Raw genomic sequence first — 25266 nt, 5'->3', positions numbered from 1 at the left:
ATTTTTATGTCAGTTCCTTGGGTAAATTAAAGGAAAAGCCCCCATTGTTTTCTAAGGGCCAGATCAATTAAAAATAGCTTTCAGTTCCATGTTTCTGGAGGAACAATCTTAGAAATAAAATAAGTTTCTTTTTTCTTTGGGGGGATGCAATCTTGACTTATACTTGAAATAAATTTTATATAGTTAAGTATTGTTGAGCATTTTTCTCCAAACCGAAATTCTGCAGCCTCAGTATTTTTATGTCCTGCAAGAGGGTTGACAAGGTAGGTGAGACCCTCACCCTTACAGCCTCTAACACGGCTCCCCTCCCTTCTTAGGCTTCTTTGGTTTCTCTAGAGGCCCCTCCTTTATTCACTTTCTCAGGATGCAGATTCACACCTATCACTCATGGTGCTAAGAAAGAGGCCATGTGTATTGTTTCTTGTGTTTGATCAACTTCTGAACACCAAAACTAGGATGTATGATACGCTTTTGCCTAGATGTCCTCTAAGAAGTCAGAAAGGCAAGGGGCACCAGTGGTTATTTGCAAGATTCTATCAAGTGAATGCGAAAGATTCTTGTGGGCACTTTCTCTCAAAATCACGTGGTGGCTTAACAAAACATACCCTAACTTCAGCAGCAAAATATGTTTCTTTGTATTAAAGATTACATTAGCACATACTGAAAAGCAGGTTAAGGGAAAAAAAAAAAATAGTCAAAAGGGTGTCAGGATACATCCATTTTAGAGAAAGAAGGTCTGTTGTACCAGAGATGGGGGTGAGCTTCAGATGAGCTTTTCTTTGTTGGTCTGGGGTGAGTGAGGAAGGGGAGGATTATGGAATTGGGTACAACAACCCTGGCATGTGAGGAACCAACCATCCCATACTCAGGATCTGAGAGCGATCTGTGGTCTGGTGGAGACAGGGCAGATGGGATGGGGATAGGCTTCAACACACCCAGAAATCGGGAGTTTCTGAGAAGTGAGATGTCTGCAGTGTGAGGAGTGGCGATATTTGTCTCTGTGGAACAAGGCCCTTCCCTGGGGGACAGGTCCTAGCGACTAGCTGGGAACTGGACTGCAGGTCGGAAACAAGGTGAAGTCACAGAATAACTGCAGTTTAAGAGAACCGAGGAATTCACAACTCACTTGGTGGACAGAGACCAGGGTTAGAAGCAGCAAGATAAAACCCAGAACAGTCCTCCCTACCTGCCTGCCTGCTGTGTGTACACACACCTCCTGGAAGGACTGGGCAGAGCATCAGGGCTGCTGCCAGAGCATCCATGGGGACTGGCAGTGACTATAGACTCCAGTGGCAGCCAAACATGCACATTTTATGTTTCACCTGTGTTCCCACCCATCTTTGTATCTCAGTTAACATTTCCCATTTTCCAATAATTCTTTAAAATCCACAGATGGAGTTAGAATTCCTACTTTTTAATTTGCCTTCATTCATCAACAAATGCTTAACCAGTCTTGATTGAGTGCAGGCCTTGGGCTAGCCCTGGGATCCAAGGTGAGCAAAAGCCAAGGGTCCCTGCCCTCCCATATCCTGCAGGAGACCTGCACAGTCTAATGATGTCAAGGCGCGTGCGTGCTAAGTTGCTTCAGTCATGTCCAACTCCTTGCGACACTATGGACTGTATCCCTCCAGGTTCCTCTGTCCACAGGATTCTCCAGGCAGGAATACTGGAGTGGGTTGTAATGCCCTCCTCCAGGGGATCTTCCCAACCCAGGTATTGAACCCAACTCTCTTACGTCTCCTGCATTGGCAGGCAGTTTCTTTACCACTAGCGCCACCTGGGAAGCCCCAGTATTGTTAGGGTACTTGCCAGAAGGTGATTTTCAACATAAACAACTTCAGTTACATATGATGCCCTAATGATCAGATAACATCTTAAGAACATGAAATAGCTTCTAACTAGATCATGTAGGCCACAATTAGGAAAATTTTCCCCAGGCCTTCCATCTTAAGGATACGCTATCTGAGAGATACTTCATATTTTAAGTAGTTACAGTGTCTGCATCACTATTAATCATGGATGGCCCCAGTTGAGAGAGCTCACTTGAAGGAGGGGTAGACTCAGTGATCCTTAACTAATTCAGTAATTCTGTACTTTAGCTATTCAGGTTTATTACAATACAATCTTACAATCTCAGGGCTTCCTCTGATAGCTTACATAAAAGATGGCCTATTAGTTAACAAATAACAAAACTACATAAAATCTTTCCAAAAGGAATAAAATCTATACAGTGGCAAGTTAAAAGATTGATACAATAAACTGCCAATATTGGTGATGGCATTTTTCAGAATCTAACAAAATGAATATCTGATTCCAAACTGATATCCTTCCAATCTTAGCATTACCTGGAATATTGAACTTCAATTCAGAAGATTATGATCTCTGAATTTAAAGTGGCCCCTTGCTGAAGAATAGGTGCTTACACATTCTGAGAAACTGTTGTTTCTTTCTCAACAGTTTGTGAAATGACAAATCATTTGACATTTGTCTTTTCCTTTATAACCTCAGTTAGAAGAAATAAAATGAGGTAATATTCTAAAATGTAAAATTTGCTAGAAGAGTTACTTCCATATATTTTTTCCTATGGGTGCAGAGAAGAGAATATAAACATAACAAAACTAACACATTTTAACAAACGGCAGAAGATTTCAACTTTAGGGAAGCACAAAGATCTGTGAAAGCACCTTTTTATGCAAAATATTTATATATGAGTATAAATAAAATGTGCACTACAAAGTAAAATAAACTAGACTGGGGCATACAGAGCACAGCTAATATGACTAAGCTTGTTATATAAAAAAAAACAAACCACTGGATTTTTTAAAGCTTCCATTTCACAACAGGGTTGAGGGAGGGGGCACTGCATTACCCAAAGGCTCACTTCCCTGTGTCATCTCTGTAACCAAAAGCAAAGCACAGAAGACTTCTGTGAACCTTTAAAATATGCATTTGTCAACTTGGATTTGCAGTTTTCAAGTTGGTAGTGCAGAACCAAAGAAGTGTAATTTTTGCAGTTCCCTTCACACACCTTTATCTGGAAAATTCTAAAGGTCCTCTACCACACAGATGTGTTGGTACCTAAAAGAAATTTTCCAGTAAAACACGATGTTGCTCTTCCTACTCTTCAGCAATGTGAATAAAGTTTTTTTTGAAAAGTGCCCCAAATAGATTCCCACACATCTGGTTTAAGACTAAAAACAATTTCAAATAAGACTTGCACTGGTTAGCTACAGTTTTAATGTGAGGAGTTGGGATTTTTAAGAAGGATAGCACTTGTAAACCAGTTCCATCTTCATGTCTCATGGATTGAAGACAAAATATTGTATTTGTCATCATGCTTGAGTTGCATTTTCACTATGCATGGCCTATTTGCATACAAACAAAAGAGATTATTTTTAAAAGAGGTTTTCTGTGTTTTTGTTTTGGTCCTTTGGGATGACTGTGGTAAGACAGGACCAAGCCATTTTCATAACTTGGATTTCACACGTAAGTTTAAGTGACCCCCTCACTTCCCCTTCCTCACCACCCACTTCCAATTCATTGGCGGCCCATGTTAGGATCTTGGTCACCACTCATCAGGACTATTGCAACAGACTCCAAGCTGATTCCTTCTCACTATGCTTTACCCCAGTGCTCCCCAACCTTTTTGGCACCAGGGACTGATTTCATGGAAGACAATTTTTCCACGGACCAGGGTTGGGGGATGGTTTCAGGATGATTCAAGCACATTACATTTATTGTGTGCTTTATTTCTTTTTTATTACATTAGCTCTGTCTCAGATCGTCAGGCATTATTAGATCCCAGAGGTTGGGGTCCTCTGCTTTACCCTACCATTATCTTTCATCAAGAACAATCTGATTATGAAATGTCCTTGCTTTAAAGACTTACTCCCTGTTCCTCATGGATAGTTATCACACTTCTTACTTAGCAAGACCCATGAGGCCCTTTCCCCTTTGCTTTCCCACTGCTTAGCAAAGGAACAGGTCCAATAAATGTCCTTAAAGCTAACATCTGTTAGCTGATTGCTTATGAGATAGGTACTCTGCTAAGTACTTCAAGTCTGTCACTTCATTTAATCTGCACAGCAAACATACAAAGTTTACAAAAGAGGAAACCATTTCAGAAAAGTTAGGCCACTTGCTAACTTAGTTAGGTCACACAGCTGGTGACCTCAAGATGTCGGTGAGATATAGAATTGAATCTTTTGTAATTTCTAGCTGATAATGCTATGTGACCATCGTTAGAATGCCAGGTGTCAGCGTACTTTTTTGGTGTGGTTTGGCACTTTTTGAGTAAGTCTCTCTCTACTCTGCCCCTTACTAATTTTGTAATGTTGAGTGACTTACTAAACCTCTCTAAACCTCAATTTCCTCATTTTGTTTTCAATGGGGGAAATAATACTCAGCTCACATGGTTATCGTAAGGATCCAGGGACAACACCTTACATACGTTCCTAGCCCTGTCCCAGCCATCACAGCTATCACTGTCCCTGTTCTGAGCCACACATTTCATATTCCTGCACTAGCTCACTTCATCCTTTTCCTCTGAAAAATGGAAACTGTTAAACTTTCTAATGAATTAGCTGAGACTTAGAGAAATAAGTAACCTGCCCCAAAGTTCCTTTAATCTAAGCAACTGTTTTTCCTAAAGCCCCCCACAACTGAATGAGCCCCTCAGATCGATACCTAAGTAGTATGTAAAGGGATAATTTTACATGAATGTGTGAAAATTCTGCTAAATGGGTTTCAGCTTGTTTTTCTTTTTTTAACTTTATTTTCTTACAACTATGAACATTTATTAAGCCTAACTTACACTTATATATTTTAGGTGGGTTTTTTTTTTTTTTTTGGCTTTCACTTTATTCACTTGCATTGAGCCTGGCCTTCTCTCATCTGTAATTAGGAGGTCTATTATAGCAACTTCTGAGTTATAAGTAAGAATTCATTTGCTAGAATTCAATCAGAAAAGGCAGAGCCAAAGAAACTAAAGACTTCATTTCAAATAAAATAATAAATTTTAATTTATTTATTTATTAATTTTCAAATAAAATAATAAATTTTAAAGAAAAGAATGTGAAGCCTCAAATATTTCATTTTCACAAGACTTTACATCCTTTATAAATGCTTATAACCCTCATACCATTGGTAAGTACCAATTTTACCTTATTTTTCAGATGAAGGTGCTAAAGTTCAGGAAACTGGATGGCTTCCCCAAGGTGACACTGCTAATAAGTACAAAATTACTTATTAACTTATTTGACACCAGCCCAACTGACTCAAAATCCAAGCATTTATCCAAGACACAGAACTACAGACAAAGGGAAAACAGCCACTTTTGTGCTTCTGGGGTTTCCTCCCACATGTCACTCTTATAAAAATGTCATCATATTTGATATTTATACCACTAAGCTGAACTCTTTGAGGGCAGAAATAATGTATACTCATCTTTGGTATACTTCTAATGTGTGGCACTCTGCCTGGCATAAAGGTACTGAATGAAGTAGAAAAAATTACTAAGAACAGAGAAACAGGCAGTGGTCAAGTTTGCCTGTATATGCTTTTTTAAGGCTTTTGATATAGTCTTAAATTCCAGAAAATTTATAGCCATTCACAATCCCACAATCAGTGGTATATGACAGTACCGTTTTTCATATATACACTGAGCATTTTTACCCTGACCCCCTGCTGCTGCTGCTGCTGCTGCTAATTCACTTCAGTAATGTCCGACTCTGTGTGACCCCGTAGACAGAAGCCCACCAGGCTCCTCCGTCCCTGGGATTCTCTAGGCAAGAACACTGGAGTGGGTTGCCATTTCCTTCTCCAATGTGTGAAAGTGAAAAGTGAAAGTGAAGTCGCTCAGTCGTGTCCAACCCTTATCGACCCCACGGACTGCAGCCTACCAGGTTCCTCCTCCATGGGATTTTCTAGGTACTGGAGTGGCTTGCCATTGCCTTCTCCGCCCTGACCCCCTAATAAAACATAAATTGTTAATCTGATAAATGAAAATATCTCATTGGTGTTTCACTGTCATTTTCCTTGATACTTAGTGAAGATGAATATTTTGTGTCTTTTAAAATTACATTTTAAACTTTTTATTTTGAAACAAAGATTCAAAGGCAGTTGGAAAAAAGAGTATAGGGAGGCCCTGCATCTTTGCCCCAGTTTCCTTCAGTGGTATTGGTTTACATAATACTAGTGCAATGGCAAAATCAGGAGACTTACATCTGTTTAATCCACAGAGCCTATTCAGCCTTCACCGGTTTTTGGTTTCACGTGTAATCCTTGTGTGTGTGTATGTAGTAGTTCTCTGCCATTTTCTCACACACGTAGATTCATGCAACAATTGCCATTATCAGGATACTGAACTGGTCCATCACCATAAAACTCCCTGGTGTTACCTCTCTGCAGCCACACATGCCTCTTCCTTTCCCCACCACCCAGAGCCATGGCAACCACCAACTGTTCTGTCTGTGATTCTGTTATTTCAAGAATGTCACATAAATGGAATCACACAGTAACATTTTGGGATCACCATTTTCGCTTAGTTTTATTCCCTGGAGAGTTATTCAAGTTTGTGTGTGTATCAGTGGTTCATTCCTTTTATTGCAGGGTAGTATTCCATGGTACATGTATGATTCAGTTTGTTTAATCCTTCATCCACGGAAGGACATTTTCCCCCGAGTTTTTGACTATTAGGAATAAAGCTGGTATGAATATTCACGTACTGTTTTTTGTGTGAACATAGGTTTTCATTTCTCCAGGATAAATGCCCAACAATGCAATTGCTGTGTTATATGATAAATGTATCCTTAGTTTTGTAAGAAATTGCCAAACTGCTTTCAGAGGAGCTGGACTATTTTTACAGTCCCAATAGCAATATCTGAGTGATCTAGTTTCTCTACATCCTGCCAGTATTTGGTGTTACCATTATTTTTTATTTTAGTTCAGTTCAGTTCAGTTGTTCAGTCGTGTCCGACTCTTTGCGACCCCATGAATCACAGCACGCCAGGCCTCCCTGTCCATCACCAACTCCCGGAGTTCACTCAAACTCATGTCCATCAAGTCGGGTGTGTAGTAATATCTCAATGAGGTTTTGATTTTCATTCCCATAATGGATAATGACGTTGAATGTCTTTTCATGTGCATATTTGTCATCTGTATATCTTCTTTGAGGAAATGTCTTTATATCTTTTACCCATTTTCTAATTGGATTATTTGTTTACTATTTAATCTGATAAATGAAAATACCTCATTGATGTTTGAATTGGCACTTCTTCAATTTTTACTAAAAATGAACATTTTTGTTATTTATATATTTTAAAATCACTTAATTATTAACTACATTGGATTGCTTTTGTCACTTCATAATTTTGTTTTCTATTCCCAGTTACACTATAAAAATTATGTGTCAGCTTTTTGTTCTATACCCTCCATGCTACCTTAAAACTATCAGGTTCTTGATCAAGATCTATTGTTTAGTTGGTTGAAAATAGTCGTAAGATGGAGGTGATGATCTAGGTTTTCCTTTTGTGTTCTTATTATTTCAGGTTTTACCCCATGATTATTTCCTGTCTGGTACTGACTAATTTATTTATTTCATTAAATGCTCATCTAACACATTTTTATTAGATCTTTAGTAAAGTCAAACCTGATGAATTTGACCCTCAATAATAAAGAAGTGTGATATTTGGGTTGCTTGGCAAAAAATATCCTGAGGCTACAGAAAGCAAATTTTAGGCTCATTTTGACTTTAAAGCTTTCTAAGAAAATGCTTCAGTACTTCCCCATTCCAATTCTACTATGCTTTTTTTCCTGCTTATTGACATACATTATGAGTGATACCCCAAATTCCACTCAGGCTTGTCTTTTCCTTTACATCATCAAATTCACCACGGGCTTACAACATCCCCTTTACAACATCAGATTCATCATAGATTTCATCTCTGGGAAGCTTTAAATAACACATTTCTTAGGACTTAATGAAAGAGAATGTAATCTGTGTTAGTACCAAAAATCCAACATGTAAAATGACAGCTGGAAAAAGCAGAGGAGATACCAGGTCTGTCTGACTGACTCCAAGGTGTCTCCATGTGGCTCTTTACGGGCAGCACAGATGAGTTTGGTTTGGTGAAGAGGTCCCTTTTTATCACTCAGTGTTTTGTAGGAGTGGTCTATCTGCTGTCTCTCTTCTCAGCTCCCTAAGACCTACCATTCTACTTAGCTGAGTGCTCCGCAAAGGTCACCGCAGACCTCTGGACTGATATTTTCAGTCATTCTCCTACTTCACCTTTCTGCAGAATTAACACTGTGACTACCCTCTTCATTGTGGAATATTTTTCTCCTTTAGCTTAGGTGACCTAATCCTTTTTTTGGTTCCTCCCTCCGTTCCGTTCTGTTCCATCGCTCAGTCGTGTCCGACTCTATGCGATCCTGTGGACTGTAGCCTACCAGGCTTCTCCGTCCATGGGATTCTCCAGGCAAGAATACTGGAGTGGGTTACCGTTTCCTTCTCCCTCACCTCTCTGAAATACTTTTTCATGGTTTCTTTCTCTGGCTCTCTGCACTCTCACCAAAGGATTATTTACACCCACCAAATGGATTAGATTGTTAGGGATGTAGTAACAAAGTACTGAGTGGCTTAAACAGAAATTTATTGTCTCAGTTCTGGAAGCTGGAAATCCAAAATGAAGTTATCAGCAGTGCCGATTCCTTCTGAGGGTTGTAAGGGAAAGATCTGTTACAAGGCCTCTCTTCTTGGTACGTGGCTATCTTCTCCGGGTTTCTTTACGTTGTCTTCCCTCTATGCCTGATTCTGTGTCTAAATTTCCTCTTATTGTTAAGCATATGAGTCATCTTGGATTAGGGCCCACCCTAATGACCTCACTTTAGCTTGATTATCTCTGCAGAGGCTCTATCTCTAAATACAGTTACATCCTGAGGTCCCATTAAGAAGAATGGTACTTTCATATACTACTGATTGTGAGATTGTGAATGGCTATGATTTTTCTGGAAAGAAATTTAAGAGTGTACAAATTTTGAGGGGACACAATCAACCCTTAACCCTTAGTCCCTAGAATCACTTTTTCTGTATCTCAGGTGCTCAGTATAGAAATTCAGTAAATATACTTTGTCTTTCTGTGGCTATGTCCTTCTCTCTCTCTCTTTTTTTTTTTAACTGAAGTATAGAGTACATCATGAGGAACGCTGGGCTGGAAGAAGCACAAGCTGGAATCAAGATTGCCGGGAGAAATATCAATAACCTCAGATATGCAGATGATACCACCCTTATGGCAGAAAGTGAAGAGGAACTAAAAAGCCTCTTGATGAAGGTGAAAGAGGAGAGTGAAAAAGTTGGCTTGAAGCTAAACATTCAGAAAACTAAGATCATGGCATCTGGTCCATCACTTCATGGGAAATAGATGGGGAAACAGTGGAAACAGTGTCAGACTTTATTTTTTTGGGCTCCAAGATCACTGTGGATGCTGATTGCAGCCATGAAATTAAAAGACACTTACTCCTTGGAAGGAAAGTTATGACCAGCCTAGATAGCATATTAAAAAGCAGAGACATTACTTTGCCAACCAAGGTCCATCTAGTCAAGGCTATGGTTTTTCTAGTGGTCATGTATGGATGTGAGAGTTGGACTGTGAAGAAAGCTGATTGCCGAAGAATTGATGCTTTTGAACTGTGGTGCTGGAGAAGACTCTTGAGGAGATCCAACCAGTCCATTCTAAAGGAGGTCTATCCTGGGTGTTCATTGGAAGGACTGATGCTGAAGCTGAAGCTCCAATACTTTGGCCACCTCATGCGACAAGTTGACTCACTGGAAAAGACTCTGATGCTGGGAGGGATTGAGGGCGGGAGGAGAAGGGGACGACAGAGAATGAGATGGCTGGATGGCATCACCAACTTGATGGAGGTGAGTTTGAGTGAACTCCGGAAGTCAGTGATGGACAGGGAGGCCTGGCGTGCTGTGATTCATTGGGTCGCAAAGAGTCAGACATGACTGAGTGACTGAACTGAACTGAACTAACTGATGCTGAAGACCTTTAATGTTTTCTGCAGCCCATACCTCTTTCTTGAATTTTACACCTGTATATCCGCTTGTCTGCTTGGACATCACCATTAGCTGCTCCAAGAGATCTCAAATTCAGCATGTTAAAAAATGAATTAAATTTCTGTCCTCTTTCCCCCTGGCCCAAACCCATCCTCATTTTGGGAAGGATGCCACTATATACTTAGATCTCTCCTTTCAAGCTCCGTATCTGTCAAAAAACAAATTCTGCAATTCTAGTTTGTAAATATCTCCCAAATGGGTCCTCTCCTCTCTGATCCCACCATAACTGCCCTGGTCTCATGTTCTCAACACCTCTCCTTGAATTAGTTTCCTATAGTCCTATTAGTCTAATAGTTTCCTAAATGATTTCCTTGTTACCTCGAATCAGTTATGCATTCTGCTGCCCGTGGAATTAAAAAAAAAATTTTATGGTATTTTTGCTTGTTTATGGTTCTTCAAATGTAGGCTGTGACTTTGGGATAATCACAATGGATGCCTGGGCTTGCGGGGTGGGGGCAGGGAGGTGTCTTTGTTCTGTTCCCTCCCAGGGTCCACCTCATCCTCTATGAGAACTCTCTGTCAGGCATCTTCTTGCAATATATCTGCAATTCCACACACCCCATCTGTCTGTTTGATCACCCCAACCTTGGGGGGGCCGGTTTGTTTAAGTTATGTAGACTCCCCATGAAGACCACAGCTTGTGGCCTATAAAAGCCTCAGGAGGGTCTCTGAGCCATCTTTGCTCTCCTGCAATAGCTCTTTGCTCCTGGCTTCATCTCTGCATCTAACTCAGGTCTCAGCTGCTTTACCGTCATCCTCCTTTCCAGCTTTGGACTTCCTGCTGTGATCAGAATCATTCTCTAGAAGTGGCTGGACTTGTCCTTGGACTCTGCCTGTTTCATGTCAGCTCCCCTGGGAGCCCAGCCTAGGGTTGCCCTGAGAGGCTCAGAGCAGATTGGACACTCAGGCTGGACAAAAGTCTTCCTGAGTTCTAATCCTAGCATTGACATCAAGTAGCTGTATCATCTTGGACAAATGACATCCCTTCTATTTCTTAATCCTAACTGTAATAGTAATAAACAATATTAATAATCACTGAGTACTTTTCACAGCAAGGTTCTGAGGTACTTAGGACCTTACATGGATTATCTCATTAAAATCTCACACTTACCACAATTATCCCCATTACACAGTAAAACCCTAAAGAATTTCTATTGTTAAGCAACTTGTCCAAAGTCACACACCTAGAAAGTGAAAGAGTCAGGCACAGAAGCCCCAGCACTTTGGTTCCTAAGTGTGGCCACTTAACCTCTGCACTGTTCTTCCTTTCACCATGCAGCTCTCCCCAGAGCCATACTATCCATTTGCAAAATAAGGAAATGAGCATTCTGATCTCTTCCATATAGAATATTTTATGAAAACAGGCTTATCAGGATCTAGTGATTTATTGGTAGAGAGAGTATGTTTTTGAGGAGTTAAGAGACAGTCAAGAAACAAAAAAGTTAATCAGAAATGACCCAAGCCCTAACAAGGAAACTCCATAAATTATGAGTGATCATGTACTGGACAGCTGGCTGCTTTTCTGAAAGAAGCCAGCTATTGGTTATGTTTTCTTAAATGTCTAGCTTTATTTTTCTGCCTGCAGATGTGATCCAAATTCAAAAGCACAAAGTAGAAAATAGAAATCATCTGTATTTCTGACTAACAGTGTGTGTATATAGGTATCATGTTTAAAAGTAGTAGCAGTGTACTTTCTGGGTTTTTTGTTTTTAATTTTCTGTAAGTGAAACAGATGAAGAATTGTTCTATATTAGAAGTTTTTAATGATTGCATGGTATTTCATTATGGATATTCCATAATTAACCAACTACTTATGTTTAGACATTTAAGTTATTTCTAAGATTTTCCCTATGAGAAACAATGGCAAGAAAAATATGCTTGAATCCTTACAATAAATTCCTAAAAGTTGAACTACTTGGTTAATAGGCATATATATTTTCAGAGCTTTTGGTATGTATTACTAGATTATCATCTAGAAAGATTGTATTATCATCAAGTAACAAGGGTATAAATGTTCCTCCCTCCTTAGAAACGCATAGGATTCTCACTTGCTTTTCAAAATATTTGCCACTTTGCTAAAAGAAAAATGTCATTTCACTCTTAATTTGCATTTCTTTTATTTCAGATGGGACTAAACGGTATTGGCCATTTATATTTTAAAATTTCCTGCTCATGATCAATTTTCAAGCACTGTGAAACAAAGAGGATCTTAACAACAACAATGTACACAGTGGCCTTTGATTCTATACACATCTGCAGCATAATTAAGGGGTATCACTTCTATGGTTCCACAAAAACTGTAAATTCTGAAATTGCTTACTTCTTATATGGGCAATAATTTCACTGGAGGGAAAAAAGTCTTTACTTGGGACTTAAATCCTAATCTTCTGAAATAAAAGCAGAAGAGCTATCTACCAAACCAGTAAGCACTGGGTAGATGAGGGTTAGGTAGATTTTCAAAGAATAATAATAACCAGTGACCCCAGCTGCCACCATCCAAGAGAAGGGTATGTGTGACTTCTTCCAGTAAGTTACTGCCGTGGGGGCCTGCCAGGGCTTGGAGAAACCTTGTGGTGCAGGGCAAAACGGAAAGAAAGATCTCAGCTTTACTCCTTCTGACCATCGTGATCTCTAGTTAATAATTTAGCTTCTTTAAGCCACAGTTTTCTCATCTATAAAACACAATGATGATATCATCTGTCTGAGAGTCATAGCAAAGATTAAAATATAGTGAAATGGCAGTAAACTTTGAGTATATCATGCATATTTAATACCCGGTAGCAAATTGAATTATTCTACCTCCTTCTGCTACCTCGCCCTGCTCAGAATCTCCCATGGCCTGTTTGTGACTCGCTATCTGGATTCTGTATTTTCTTCTTTACCTCTTATTCCTCTTCCTTTTTCTTGGCCTTTCTTCTACCGTCTCTATCTCATTCCCCACCCCCAGGCCAAACTGAACTTGGTGTCCACTGAATTTACTCCCTGACATTTATTATACCTGTACAGACCTTTAAAAGCTTCCTGATTCGTGAAATCAATAACTACAATATTTAAATATTTAAAAAGCAAATCTAAAAAATTAGATCATGTAAAAAACCCCTAACAACCGATAAACATTGATATGCCCAGTAATTCACATCTTTAATTAATAGTCAAATGTCTTCGGTAGGAATTTTTTAAAATCTCCCCTGCCTTGGAGGTATGGGATCAACTTAGAGTGGCAGAGCAAGAAGGGACGAATGCCTTCAAGACTTTAGCTAACCTTCCATAGCATAGATGGAGATTTCTCCCAAGTTTTCCTGCCACATAAATATGCCCTTAACACATAATTAGCATTCTTGGGCAGGAAGGACAGAAGACAGCACCATCCTCAACCTCAGCCTGACACTGAGGCCACCTAATTCATAACTGCCTTTCAAAGAACAAAAATGATCACTCACCATTTGAAACGCATTTTCGCTATTTCTGCTGTTGGGGTTTCTTCTGGGAATGGACTGCGCTTGCCTGTCCGTCTGTCTGTCTGTGCTAGTCCGCTTTACAGTGGCAGGAGGAGCAACCCCTCCTACACCCATGAAAGCCTTCCTCCTCAATGACTGCATAATCTGTAACTTTCTGTATTAAAGGCTGTTCCTCTTTTTTCTGCAGATTTTGCCAACACTTGTGGAAGAAATTTAACCCTTTTCTTGCATTTGAGTGTTTTCACCTAGGTCTAAATGTATTTAAAAAATAATAATTCAGTGGTTGGAGTTCCAAACATGGCATTAAGATGAGATTAATAAAAAATCTCCCCTCTTGAAACTCCCTCAAAAAACCTAAAAATTAACATAATTAACAAGAGGGGGGAAAAAACCTCTACATTTATAAGATGGAATAAAAGAATGTCCTATAGATTATGGTAAGACAATAAAAAGTATGATTTAGTATGGATGCATATTGGAAGTGAGTAGCCTCCCCTTGTGATTTCTACCACCAAGATGACAGAAGATTTCCCTGGACTTCAGGGACAAGGGGATGTTCTCATGTAAGATCTGCACAACCAAGGAAGGCAAACAAAACCCACCACTTTTATTATGTCACTCCTATTATAGCCAAAGATTAAATTGGTCAAAGAAAGGATCCTGAAATAGAGACCTGAAAAAAAAGCAGTATCCTAAAATTAAAAGATGTGCTCTGTGATGACTAGTTGGGTGGGTTGGGGGGAGGGGAAGGAGGGAGGGGATATATATATTCATACAGCTGATTCAGGCTTCCCAATTGATACTGGTGATAAAGAGCCTGCCTACCAATGCAGGAAACATAAGAGAAGTGGGTTCAGTCCCTAGGTCAGGAAGATTCTCTGGAGGAGGGCATGGCAATTCACTCTAGTATTCTTGCCAGGAGAATCCCATGGACAGTGGAGCCTGCCAGGCTACAGTCCATAGGATCGCAAAGAGCTGGACACACCTTAAAGCAACTTAGCATGCACAAGACACAATTAAGGAAATCAAAGGGGTTCAGACTGCCAAAAATATTTTTTAAAATTTATTTATTTTAATTGGAGGATATTTAGTTTACATTATTGTATTCATGTCAATGTATGGCAAAACAGACTGTCAAAAATATTTTTAAGAAAATGATTTTAAGAAATCACCATGAACATTTTAAATTCCAAAAATAAGGAAAACTAAAAAAATGAAAGAAATTCAAGTGGGATGAATGCAGAGACAGCTAAACCAGTTTGGCCTCTTAATCAACACTAAATGTCAGAAAACCACAGAATAATAGACATAAATTTTGAGGTATTGTTCTCTACCCAGATAAGACGGCGGTTAAATGTGAGGTCTATAGGAACATATTACCAAAGGGAAAAACTGCTGCAATAAAAACACTACCACTAAGATTACCTTCCTAAATAAATAATTTAAATATGTATTCAAGAATAGTTAAAAATGAATTAAAATTGAAAGTCTAAGAATGGAAAAGCTATGGTTAAGGAAAGAAAGCTTAAGTGAGCTTGAAAGTCAGTAAAACATATAGAGATAACACTAAAAATAACTGTTGTAAATTAGTTTAGAAGATTAGAATGTTAAGAAAAAATCATTAGAGATAGATTACCTGTATTTTTACAGAAGTTTGAAAGTAATGGGTGATAAGATTTTGGGAAGATGGCAGAGTAAGAAGCACCAGGAATCTCTCTCATTACTGAGACAACAATTGCAAAGGCAGACTTTGTCTGATGTAACTATTCTGGACTCTGCAGTCTATTGAGGTCTCTCAATTTTCAAGGGAAGGTTTGGACTGTAAACTGTGGTTAATTTCTATAAAATTTCAGCTGTTGGCACAGAAGCAGATACTCATCTGCCATTCCCAGCTCCACTGCAGGCAACTGTGCACAGTTCCTGGAGCTGCTTGCACATAGCTTGCATGAGTCAGAATGGACGAAAACAAGGCCCTATACTCCAAATATCTGGGGTTTATGTTCTGATCCCTGATTGCTGCTTCTGATACACAAGCACAGAAAAGAGATAAGAAACCATTTTGTTGCACCTCCCCTTCCAGCTGAAATGGCCTACAGAGGATTTAAAGGATTGGTCCCCTTTCTCTTCCTTCATTTTTCTCTTTTTCCCCTTTTTGGAGTCAGACGTTAATGACTAGGAAATTCAAAAGCAACTGCATATATGGGGAAATTGTGAAAGGCAAAGATTCACAAAAGACCTGTGAGAACCTTAACTTTATACTTCAGTCTGATCCTTAGCACAGAGACAAAAAGTAAACAATGTGAAAGGGAGATAATCTGATCTCCAGGGTTAGTACGTTATTAGATTCAAATGTCCAGTTTTCAGTAAAAAAAAAAATCATATCCAATGTATATAAAGAAATATAAAGTATTAAAAGAAAACAAACAAATCAACAGAAACTGCTCTTAAAGACTTTATGGCACATCTACTAGACAAAGACTTTAAAACCACTGTCTTAAAGATGCTCAAAGAACTAAAACAGGATGTAGAGAAAATCAGTAAAATGATGTATGAACACAATGAAAGTGTTGGTAAAAGAGTTACAAAACCTAAAGAGAAACCAAAAAAATTGTAGAGCTGAAAAGTACAATAACTGATATTTTAAAATTCACTAGGAGTCAAAAGAAAATTTGAGTAGGCAGAAGAAAGTCAATGAACTTAAAGATGAGACAAAAAAAATTATCGATATTGAGAAACAGAAAAAAAGAAAGATGAAGAAAGATTATTAGAGTCTAGGTTAGTCATGGAACACCCTGACATTAATCAACATATTCATTGTGGGCGTCTAGAAGGAGAAGAGAGGGAGAAAGGGGAAGAACACTTCAGAAATTTCATGAAAGACTTAAATATAAATATTCAAGCAGTTCAACAAACTCCAAGTAAGATGAACTCAAAGAAACCTATCCTGAGACATATAATCAAATTTCTGGAGAATTTATTTATTTATTTTTGGCCCTGCTAGAGAGGGCTTTTCTCTGGTTGTGGAGAGCAGGACTGCTCTCCAGGTGTGATGTGTAGGCTTCTCATAGCAGTGCTTTTCTTGTTGCTGAGCATGGGCTCTAGGCATTTAAGTGTCTTCAGACTCAAGAGCACAGGCTCAATATTTGTGGCTCATGGGCTTAGTTGCTCCCAGGCATGTGGGATCCCAGATCAGGGATTGAATTCACGTCTCCTGCATTGGTAGGTGAATTCTTTACCACTGAGCCACCAGGGAAGCACCAGAGAACCTTCAAAGCATCAGGTGAGAAAGACTTGTCATATACAAAGTATTAGTGACTCAGTCATGCCTGACACTTTGTGACCCCTTGGGCTGTAGCCCGCCAGATTCCTCTGTCCATGGAATGCTCCAGGCCCAGAATACTGGAGTGGGTAACCATTCCCTTCTGTAGGAGATCTTCCCGACTAAGGGATCGAACCTGGGTCTCCTGCATTTCAGGCAGATTCTTTACCTTCTGAGCCATCAGGGAAGCCCCTTTAGGGTCCTTTATAAGATTATCACCATAATATTAATACTTTTTAGAAACTTTGGAGGCCAGAAGGCCATGGGCCAATATATTCAAAGCACTAAAAGAAAAAAGAAAAACCTATCAACCAACAACCCCATATATGGAAAAACTGTCCTTCAAATGTAAGTGAGAAATTAAGTCATTCCCAAGTAAACAAAAACTGAAAGGGTTGTTTACTACTTTATTTTCTCCACAAGAAATGCTCAAGGGAGTCCTGCAGGGTAAAATAAAAACAAACTAGAAGTAACTCAAAGTTGTACAAAGAAATAAAGATCTCAGTAAAGTTTAATAAACTGGCAATTCTAAAAGCTAGTATCATTAGAACTTTGATTTGTAACTCAATGTTTTGTTGTTATATAGTTCGAGAGGTTAATGCATTTTTTCAAAATGAATAAAACAGAATGCACTCTTATTTAAAAAGTAGAATATTAAAAAATTAGCGTAAAGATATACATCAAAAAATACCTCACAGAAATGTTGAAAATTAAAAAATCGAAAAATATATACCATGCAACTACTAATCATAAAAAGATGCTAAAACAAGATATTAATGCATTTAAAAGACTTATTAGTTTGTATTTAGGGGCACACAATGAATAAAGATGTAATTTTGCGATGTCAACAACTGAAAGGGGTGGTGACAGAGCTATAAAGGAGCAAAATTTTGTTTATTAAAGTTAAGCAAGTATAATTCAAAATAGAATGCTACAGTTTTAGGATGGTTAAATACAGTCCCCAAGGTAACCACAAAGTTTGGTGGTTATATATATATAGCTATATATAGTTATATAATATATATGAAAAGATATAAGAAAGAAATTTGAGCATTTCACACTACAAAAAAGAAAATACAACTAAACACAAAAGGAGACAATAGGGTAGGAAAAGAAGGACAAAAAAATCTATAAGGCACATAGAAGACAAAAAGCAAAATGACAAAAGTAAGTCTCATCAATAATTACTGATAGTTGAAGACTTCATTAGCCACTCTCCATGATGGGTAGAACAACCAAACAGAAGACAAGCAAGGAAATAAAGAACAGTAATATAAGCCTACTAGATCTGAAGAACATACATATAACATTTACCCAACAACAACAGCATGGATCTTCTCATTAACACAAGATATTTTCTAGGATAGACTATAAGTTAGGCCTCAAATTCACTTTCAATGAACTTTAAGAGATAGATATAATATAAAATATGTTCTCAGACCACAATGGAATAATGTTAGAGATCAGTAACAGAATCAAAACTAAAAGTTCACATATTTGTAGAAATTAAGCAACATATTTTTAAGCAATCAGTAGACCAAAGGGGAAATCCCAAGGGATATTAGAAAACCTTAGAGATGAATGAAAACAAAACACATCAAAACTTATGGAATACAGTGAAAACTAGGACTAAGGTGAATATTTATAACTGTAAACACTGATGTCAAAAAACAAGGATCTCAAATTGACAACATAAGGAACCAGAAACTTTGCAATTTAAGTAACTAGAAAAAGAACACACTAAACCAAAAGTTAGCAGAAGGAAGGAAATAATAGCAATTAGGACAGAAATAAATGGAAAAGAGAATGGAAAAAATAGAGAAATCAATGAAATATAAATGTTGTACTTTTTAAATGATAAAAAAATTGACAAGCCTTCAGCTAATTGGATTAAGAACATAGAAGATCCAAATTACTAAAATCAGAAGCAACCAAAGGGTCAAAGAAGGAATTTTAAAAAGGAATCCAAAAGAATCTCGAGACAGACAAAAATGAAAACACAAATTACCAAAATTCATGATATGCAGAAAATGTAGTTCTTAGAAGGTAGTTGACAGCAATTAATGTCCATATTAAGAAAGAAAAGAAGTTCTCCTTTAAATCTTTAAGAACTTAGCAGTAAATTTTAAAATTGTGCTATTTTTGTCATCTATTTTGCTTTTACCCATTCTTCAAACACAGTACATTGTTATTATTTTGCTTTGTACAATCAGTTATTTTTTAGCACATTTAAATCTAAGAAAAAGATTTTATTTTCTTTTATTTATTCATTATTTCATTAACTTTTTTGAGTATACATTCATATCTCCTTTTATTGCACTTTGCTTTATTACACTTTGCAGATGCTTCATATTTTACAAAATGAAGGTCTGCAGCAACCCAGAGTTGTCAGATAACGGTTACCATTTTTCAGCAAAAAATATTTTTTAATTACGGTATATTCATTTTTTAGGCATTATACTAATGAACAATTAATAAGTTACAATATAGTGTAAACATAACCTTTATATGCACTCGGAAACCAAAAAAATTGTGTGACTCACTTTGTTGAAGTGATTTGGAATCAAATCAGCAGTATCTCTGAGGTAAGCCTATTAATTTCTGACCAATACATATTCCTTCACCTAAATGACTGATTTTTTCACATTTCTTGGGGATGAATTTTATCAACATTTATCTGAAATGGTATTTCTCCATCATTTCTGAAGACTATTTTTGCTGAGTGAAGAACTGGAGGGAATTCCCTGGTGATCCAGTGGTTAAGACTCTGTGCTCTCACTGCCAAGGGCATGGGTTCAATCCCTGGACAGGGAAATATGATCCCACAAATCGAGTGCCCCTACCCAAGAAAATAAAAAGAATTGGAATTGACAATTGTGTTTTTTTTTCTTTTCAGCACTTTATTTTTTATTAATTTTTTTTTATTGGGGTGATAGTTCATTTACAATATTATGTTACTTTCAGGTGTGCAGCAAAGTGAATCTGTTATACATTTATCCACTCTTTCTAATATTCATTTCCTTCGTAAGGCCATTATAGAGTATTGAGTAGAGTTCCCCATGCTGTTCAGTAGGTCCTTATTAAGTATCTATTTTATACATAGTAGTGTGTATATGTCAATCCCAATCTTCCAATTTATCCTTCCCCCAACCCTACCCCGTGTAACTGTAAGTTTATTTTCTACATCTGTAACTTTATTCTGTTTTGTAGATAAGTTTATTTGTAGCCTTTTTTTTTTAACTTCCACGTTTAAGTGATATCAAGTGATATTTGTCTTTGTCCATCTGACTTACTTCACTCAATATGACAAGATTGGGTCCATCTATATTGCTGCAAATGGTCTTTCAGCACTATAAACATGTCACTCCATTGTGTTCCTACTTGGTTTCAGGTTTCAGAGGGAGAAAAAAATCTACTGTAATTCTTTTTTTTTTCCTGGCTGTGTCATGTGGTATGTGGGATCTTAGTTCCCTTCAGTTCAGTTCAGTTCAGTCGCTCAGTCGTGTCCGACTCTCCGCGACCCCATGAATCACAGCACGCCAGGCCTACCTGTCCATCACCAACTCACAGAGTTCACTCAAACTCATGTCCACAGAGTCAGTGATGCCATCCAGCCATCTCATTCTCGGTCGTCCCCTTCTCCTCCTGCCTCCCGTCTTTCCCAGCATCAGAGTCTTTTCCAGTGAGTCAACTCATTGCATGAGGTGGCCAAAGTATTGCAGTTTCAGCTTCAGCATCAGTCCTTCCAATGAACACCCAGGATTGATCTCCTTTAGAATGGACTGGTTGGATCTCCTTGCAGTACAAGGAACTCTCAAGAGTCTTCTCCAACACCACAGTTCAAAAGCATTAATTCTTCGGCGATCAGCTTTCTTCACAATCCAACTCTCACATCCATACATGACCACAGGAAAAACCATAGCCTTGACTAGATGGACCTTTGTTGGCAAAGTAATGTCTCTGCTTTTTAATATACTATCAAGGTTGGTCATAACTTTCCTTCCAAGTAGTAAGTGTCTTTTAATTTCCTGGCTGCAATCAGCATCTGCAGTGATTTTTGAGCCCCCAAAAATAAAGTCTGACACTGTTTCCACTGTTTTTCCATCTAATCTCTCTGCAGTGGGAGCATGGAGTCTTAATCACTGGACTGCCAGAGGAGTCCTAAGTCTGCTATAATTCTTATCCCTGTTCTTCTGTAGGAACATTTTTTCCCCCTATTCTTAAGATTTTCTCTCTGCTCTTGGTTGTCAGCACTTTGAATATTGGTATAGACTGAACTGTTCCCCTCCAGAGTTATATGTTGAAATTCTAACCCCAAGTACATGGAATGTGACTATATTTGAAGATATGGTCTTTAAATGAGGCTGTTAAGAGGGTTCCTAATCCAATCTGACTGATATCCTTATAGGAAAGGAACATTTGGATACAAAAAGAGACACCATGGGTGACAGCCATGGACAAAGTGATGACCATGTGACCAGATGGCAAGAGGCTGGCCATCTGCCAGCCACGAGGAGATGCCTCAGAGGAAGCCAACCCTACCACACCTTGATCTTCAACTTGGAACCTTCAGAACTGTGAGAAATTAATTTCTGTTGCTTAAGTCACCCAGTCTGTGACATTTTGTTATGATAGCCTAGCAAATACAAATACCAACCATGTTGATCTTGGACTTTCCAGATGCCAAAACTGTGAGAAATAAATTTCTGCTTAAGCTACCCAGTCTAAGGAATTTTGTTATAACAGCCTGAGTCAACTAGGATAGCCTCATAATTTTTTGTTTAAAATCAGATGTTTTATACAAAATAATAGATGCTGAGGTAAATATGTTTTGTGCTTAGAGATAAACATGCCTTCCTTCTGCTAGGTCCTTAGCCATGTGGGAGTTTGTGTTGATTTTGTCTGGAGTTGAGTTGGGTTTGAGGTTTGTTGTTGATATGGCTCACCTCAGGGTACCATAGGCTTCAGATTTCTCTAATGACACCTTGTGTGGGCCCACACAACCAACACCAGGGTGTTTCTTCACATGTCTGTTCAACACATGGTTTTAACTCATTCTGTTTTGAGTCTTCCCTTTGAACTGCTCCCCAGGAAGAATCTGGCTTTTGCAGTTCTCCTAGCTATCAGTTCAGTTCAGTCACTCAGTCATGTCCAACTCTTCGCTACCCCATGGACTGCAGCATGCCAGGCCTCCTTGTCCATCACCAACTCCCGGAGTTTACTCAAACTCATGCCCATTGAGTTGGTGATGCCATCCAATCATCTTATCCTCTGTTGTCCCCTTCTCCCGCCTTCAATCTTTCCCAGCATCAGGGTCTTTTCCAATGAGTCAGTTCTTCGCATCAGGTCTCCAAAGTATTGGAGTTTTAGCTTCAACTTCCAATGAATATTCAGGACTGATTTCCTTTAGGATGGACTGACCGAATCTCCTTGCAGTCCAAGGGACTCTCAAGAGTCTGCTCCAACACCACAGTTCAAAAGCATCAGTTCTTCAGTGCTCAGTTTTCTTTATAGTCCAATTCTCACATCCATACATGACTACTGGAAACACCATCGTCTTGACTAGATGGACCTTTGTTGGCAAAGTAATGTCTCCACTTTTTAATATCCTATCTAGGTTGGTCACAACTTTTCTTCCAAGGAGTAAGCGTCTTTTAATTTCATGACTGCAATCAGCATCTGCAGTGATTTTGGAGCCCCAAAAATAAAGTCTGTCACTGTTTCCACTGTTTCTCCATCTATTTGCCGTGAAGTGATGGAACCAGGTGCCATGATCCTTGTTTTCTGAATGTTGAGCTTTAAGCCAACTTTTTCACTCTCCTCTTTCGCTTTCATCAAGAGGCTCTTTAATTCTTCTTCACTTTCTTCCATAAGGGTGTTTCATCTGCATATCTGAGGTTCTTGATATTTCTTCTGGCAATCTTGATTCCACCCTGTGCTTCCTCCAGCCCAGCATTTCTCAGATGTACTCTGCATATAAGTTAAATAAGCAGGGAGACAATATACAGCCTTGACGTACTCCTTTTCCTATTTGGAAATAGACTGCTGTTCCATGTTCAGTTCTAACAGTTGCTTCCTGATCTGCATATAGGTTTCTCAAGAGGCAGGTCAGGTAGTCCGATATTCCCATCTCTTTCAGAATTTTCCACAGTTTATTGTGATCCACACAGTCAAAGTCCTTGGCATAGTCCATAAAGCAAAAATACATGTTTCTCTAGAGCTCTTTTGCTTTTTGATGATCCAGCAGATGCTGACAGTTTGATCTCTGGTTCTTTTGCTTTTCCTAAAGCCAGATTGAACATCTGGAAGTTCATGGTTCACATATTGCTGATGGCTTGAAGAATTTTGAGCATTACTTTGCTAGCATGTGAGATGAATGCAATTGTGCGGTAGTATGAGCATTCTTTAGAATTGCCTTTCTTTGGGATTGGAATGAAAACTGACCTTTTCCAGTCCTGTGGCCCCTACTGAGTTTTCCAAATTTGCTGGCATATTGAGTGCAGCACTTTCACAGCATCATCTTTCAGGATTTGAAATAGCTCAACTGGAATTCTATCACCTCCACTAGCTTTGTTTGTAGTGAAGCTTCCTAAGGCTCATTTGACTTCACATTCCAGGATGTCTGGCTCTAGGTGAGTGATCACATCATGATTATCTGGGTTGTGAAGATCTTTTTTGTATAGTTCTTCTGTATATTCCTGTCACCTCTTCTTAATATCTTCTGCTTCTGTTAAGTCCTTACCATTTCTGTCCTTTATTGAGCCCATCTTTGCATGACATGTTCCCTTGGTATCTCTAATTTTTTTTGAAGAGATCTCTAGTCTTTCCCGTTCTATTGTTTTCCTCTATTTCTTTGCACTGATCGCTGAGGAAGGCTTTCTTATCTCTCCTTGCTATTCTTTGGAACTCTGCATTCAAATGGGTATATCTTTCCTTTTCTCCTTTGCTTTTCGCTTTTCTTCTTTTCTCAGCTATTTTTAAGCCCTCCTCAGACAGCCATTTTGCTTTTTCACATTTCTTTTTCTTGGGGATGGTCTTGCTCCCTGTCTCCTGTACAATGTCACAAACCTCTGTCCATAGTTCTTCAGGCACTCTGTCTGTCAGATCTAGTCCCTTAAATCTATTTCTCACTTCCACTGTATAATCATAAGGGATTTGATTTAGGTCATACCTGAATGGTCTAGTGGTTTTCTCTACTTTCTTTAAGTCTGAATTTGGCAATAAGGAGTTCATGATCTGAGCCACAGTCAGCTCCCGGTCTTGCTTTTGCTGACTGTATAGAGCGTCTCCATCTTTGACTGCAAAGAATATAATCAATCTGATTTCAGTGTTGACCATCTGGTGATGTCCATGTGTAGAGTCTTCTCTTGTATTGTTGGAAGAGGATGTTTGCTATGACCAGTGCAAAACAATCTCTTGGCAAAATTCTCTTGGCAAAACACTATTAGTCTTTATCCTGTTTTATTCTGTACTCTAAGGCCAAATTTGCCTGTTACCTCCAGGTGTTTCTTGACTTCCTACTTTTGCATTCCAGTCCCCTATAATGAAAAGGACATTTCTTTTGGGTGTTAGTTCTAACAGGTCTTGTAGGTCTTCAGAGAACTGTTCAACTTCAGCTTCTTCAGCATAACTGGCTGGGGCATAGACTTGGATTACCATGATATTGAATACTTTGCCTTGGAAACGAACAGAGATCATTCTGTCGTTTTTGAGATTGCATCCAAGTACTGCTTTTCAGACTCTTTTGTTTACTATGATAGCCACTCCATTTCTCCTAAGGGATTCTTGCCCGCAGTAGTAGATATAATGGTCGTCTGAGTTAAATTCACCCATTCCAGTCCATTTTAGTTAGCCGATTCCTTAAACATTGACATTCACTCTTGCCATCTCCTGTTTGACCACTTCCAATTTGCCTTGATTCATGGACCTAACATTCCAGGTTCCTATGTAATATTGCTCTTTACAGCATCGGACTTTGCTTCCATCACCAGTCACATTCACAACTGGGTGTTGTTTTTGCTTTGGCTCCATCTCTTCATTTTTTTTGGAGTTATTTCTTCATTGCTCTCCAGTAGCATATTGGGCACCTACCAACCTGGGGAGTTCATCTTTCAGTGTCATATCATTTTGCCTTTTCATACTATTCATGGGGTTCTCAAGGCAAGAAAATGAAGTGGTTTGCCAATACCTTCTCCAGTTGACCACATTTTGTCCCTTCTCCAGTTGACCACATTTCAGTTCAGTTCAGTTCAGTCACTCAGTCGTGTCCGACTCTCCGCGACCCCATGAATCACAGCATGCCAGGCCTCCCTGTCCATCACCAACTCCCGGAGTTCACTCAAACTCATGTCCATCGAGTCGGTGATGCCATC

At 38.7% G+C, this 25266-nt stretch overlaps 1 protein-coding gene across 2 annotated transcripts in view; it reads right to left on the bottom strand.

Annotated features, from left to right (window-relative positions):
• Window positions 1-13692, bottom strand: part of CD86 (CD86 molecule) — a 67970-nt gene extending 54278 nt beyond the window's left edge. For both annotated transcript variants that reach the window (XM_055393548.2, XM_088837503.1), the window contains exon 1: window positions 13558-13692. In XM_055393548.2, the coding sequence (XP_055249523.1) occupies window positions 13558-13571 (14 nt within the window). In that variant the 5' untranslated portion in view covers window positions 13572-13692. The remainder of the gene's footprint in view (window positions 1-13557) is intronic.
• Between the last annotated feature and the right edge of the window lie 11574 nt (window positions 13693-25266).

The sequence above is a fragment of the Moschus berezovskii genome, chromosome 1 (assembly GCF_049115385.1).
Source record: "Moschus berezovskii isolate FMDL1 chromosome 1, NW_MosBer_1.0, whole genome shotgun sequence".
Classification (NCBI taxonomy): Eukaryota; Metazoa; Chordata; class Mammalia; order Artiodactyla; family Moschidae; genus Moschus; species Moschus berezovskii.
This window is presented reverse-complemented; position numbering and strand designations above follow the sequence as displayed.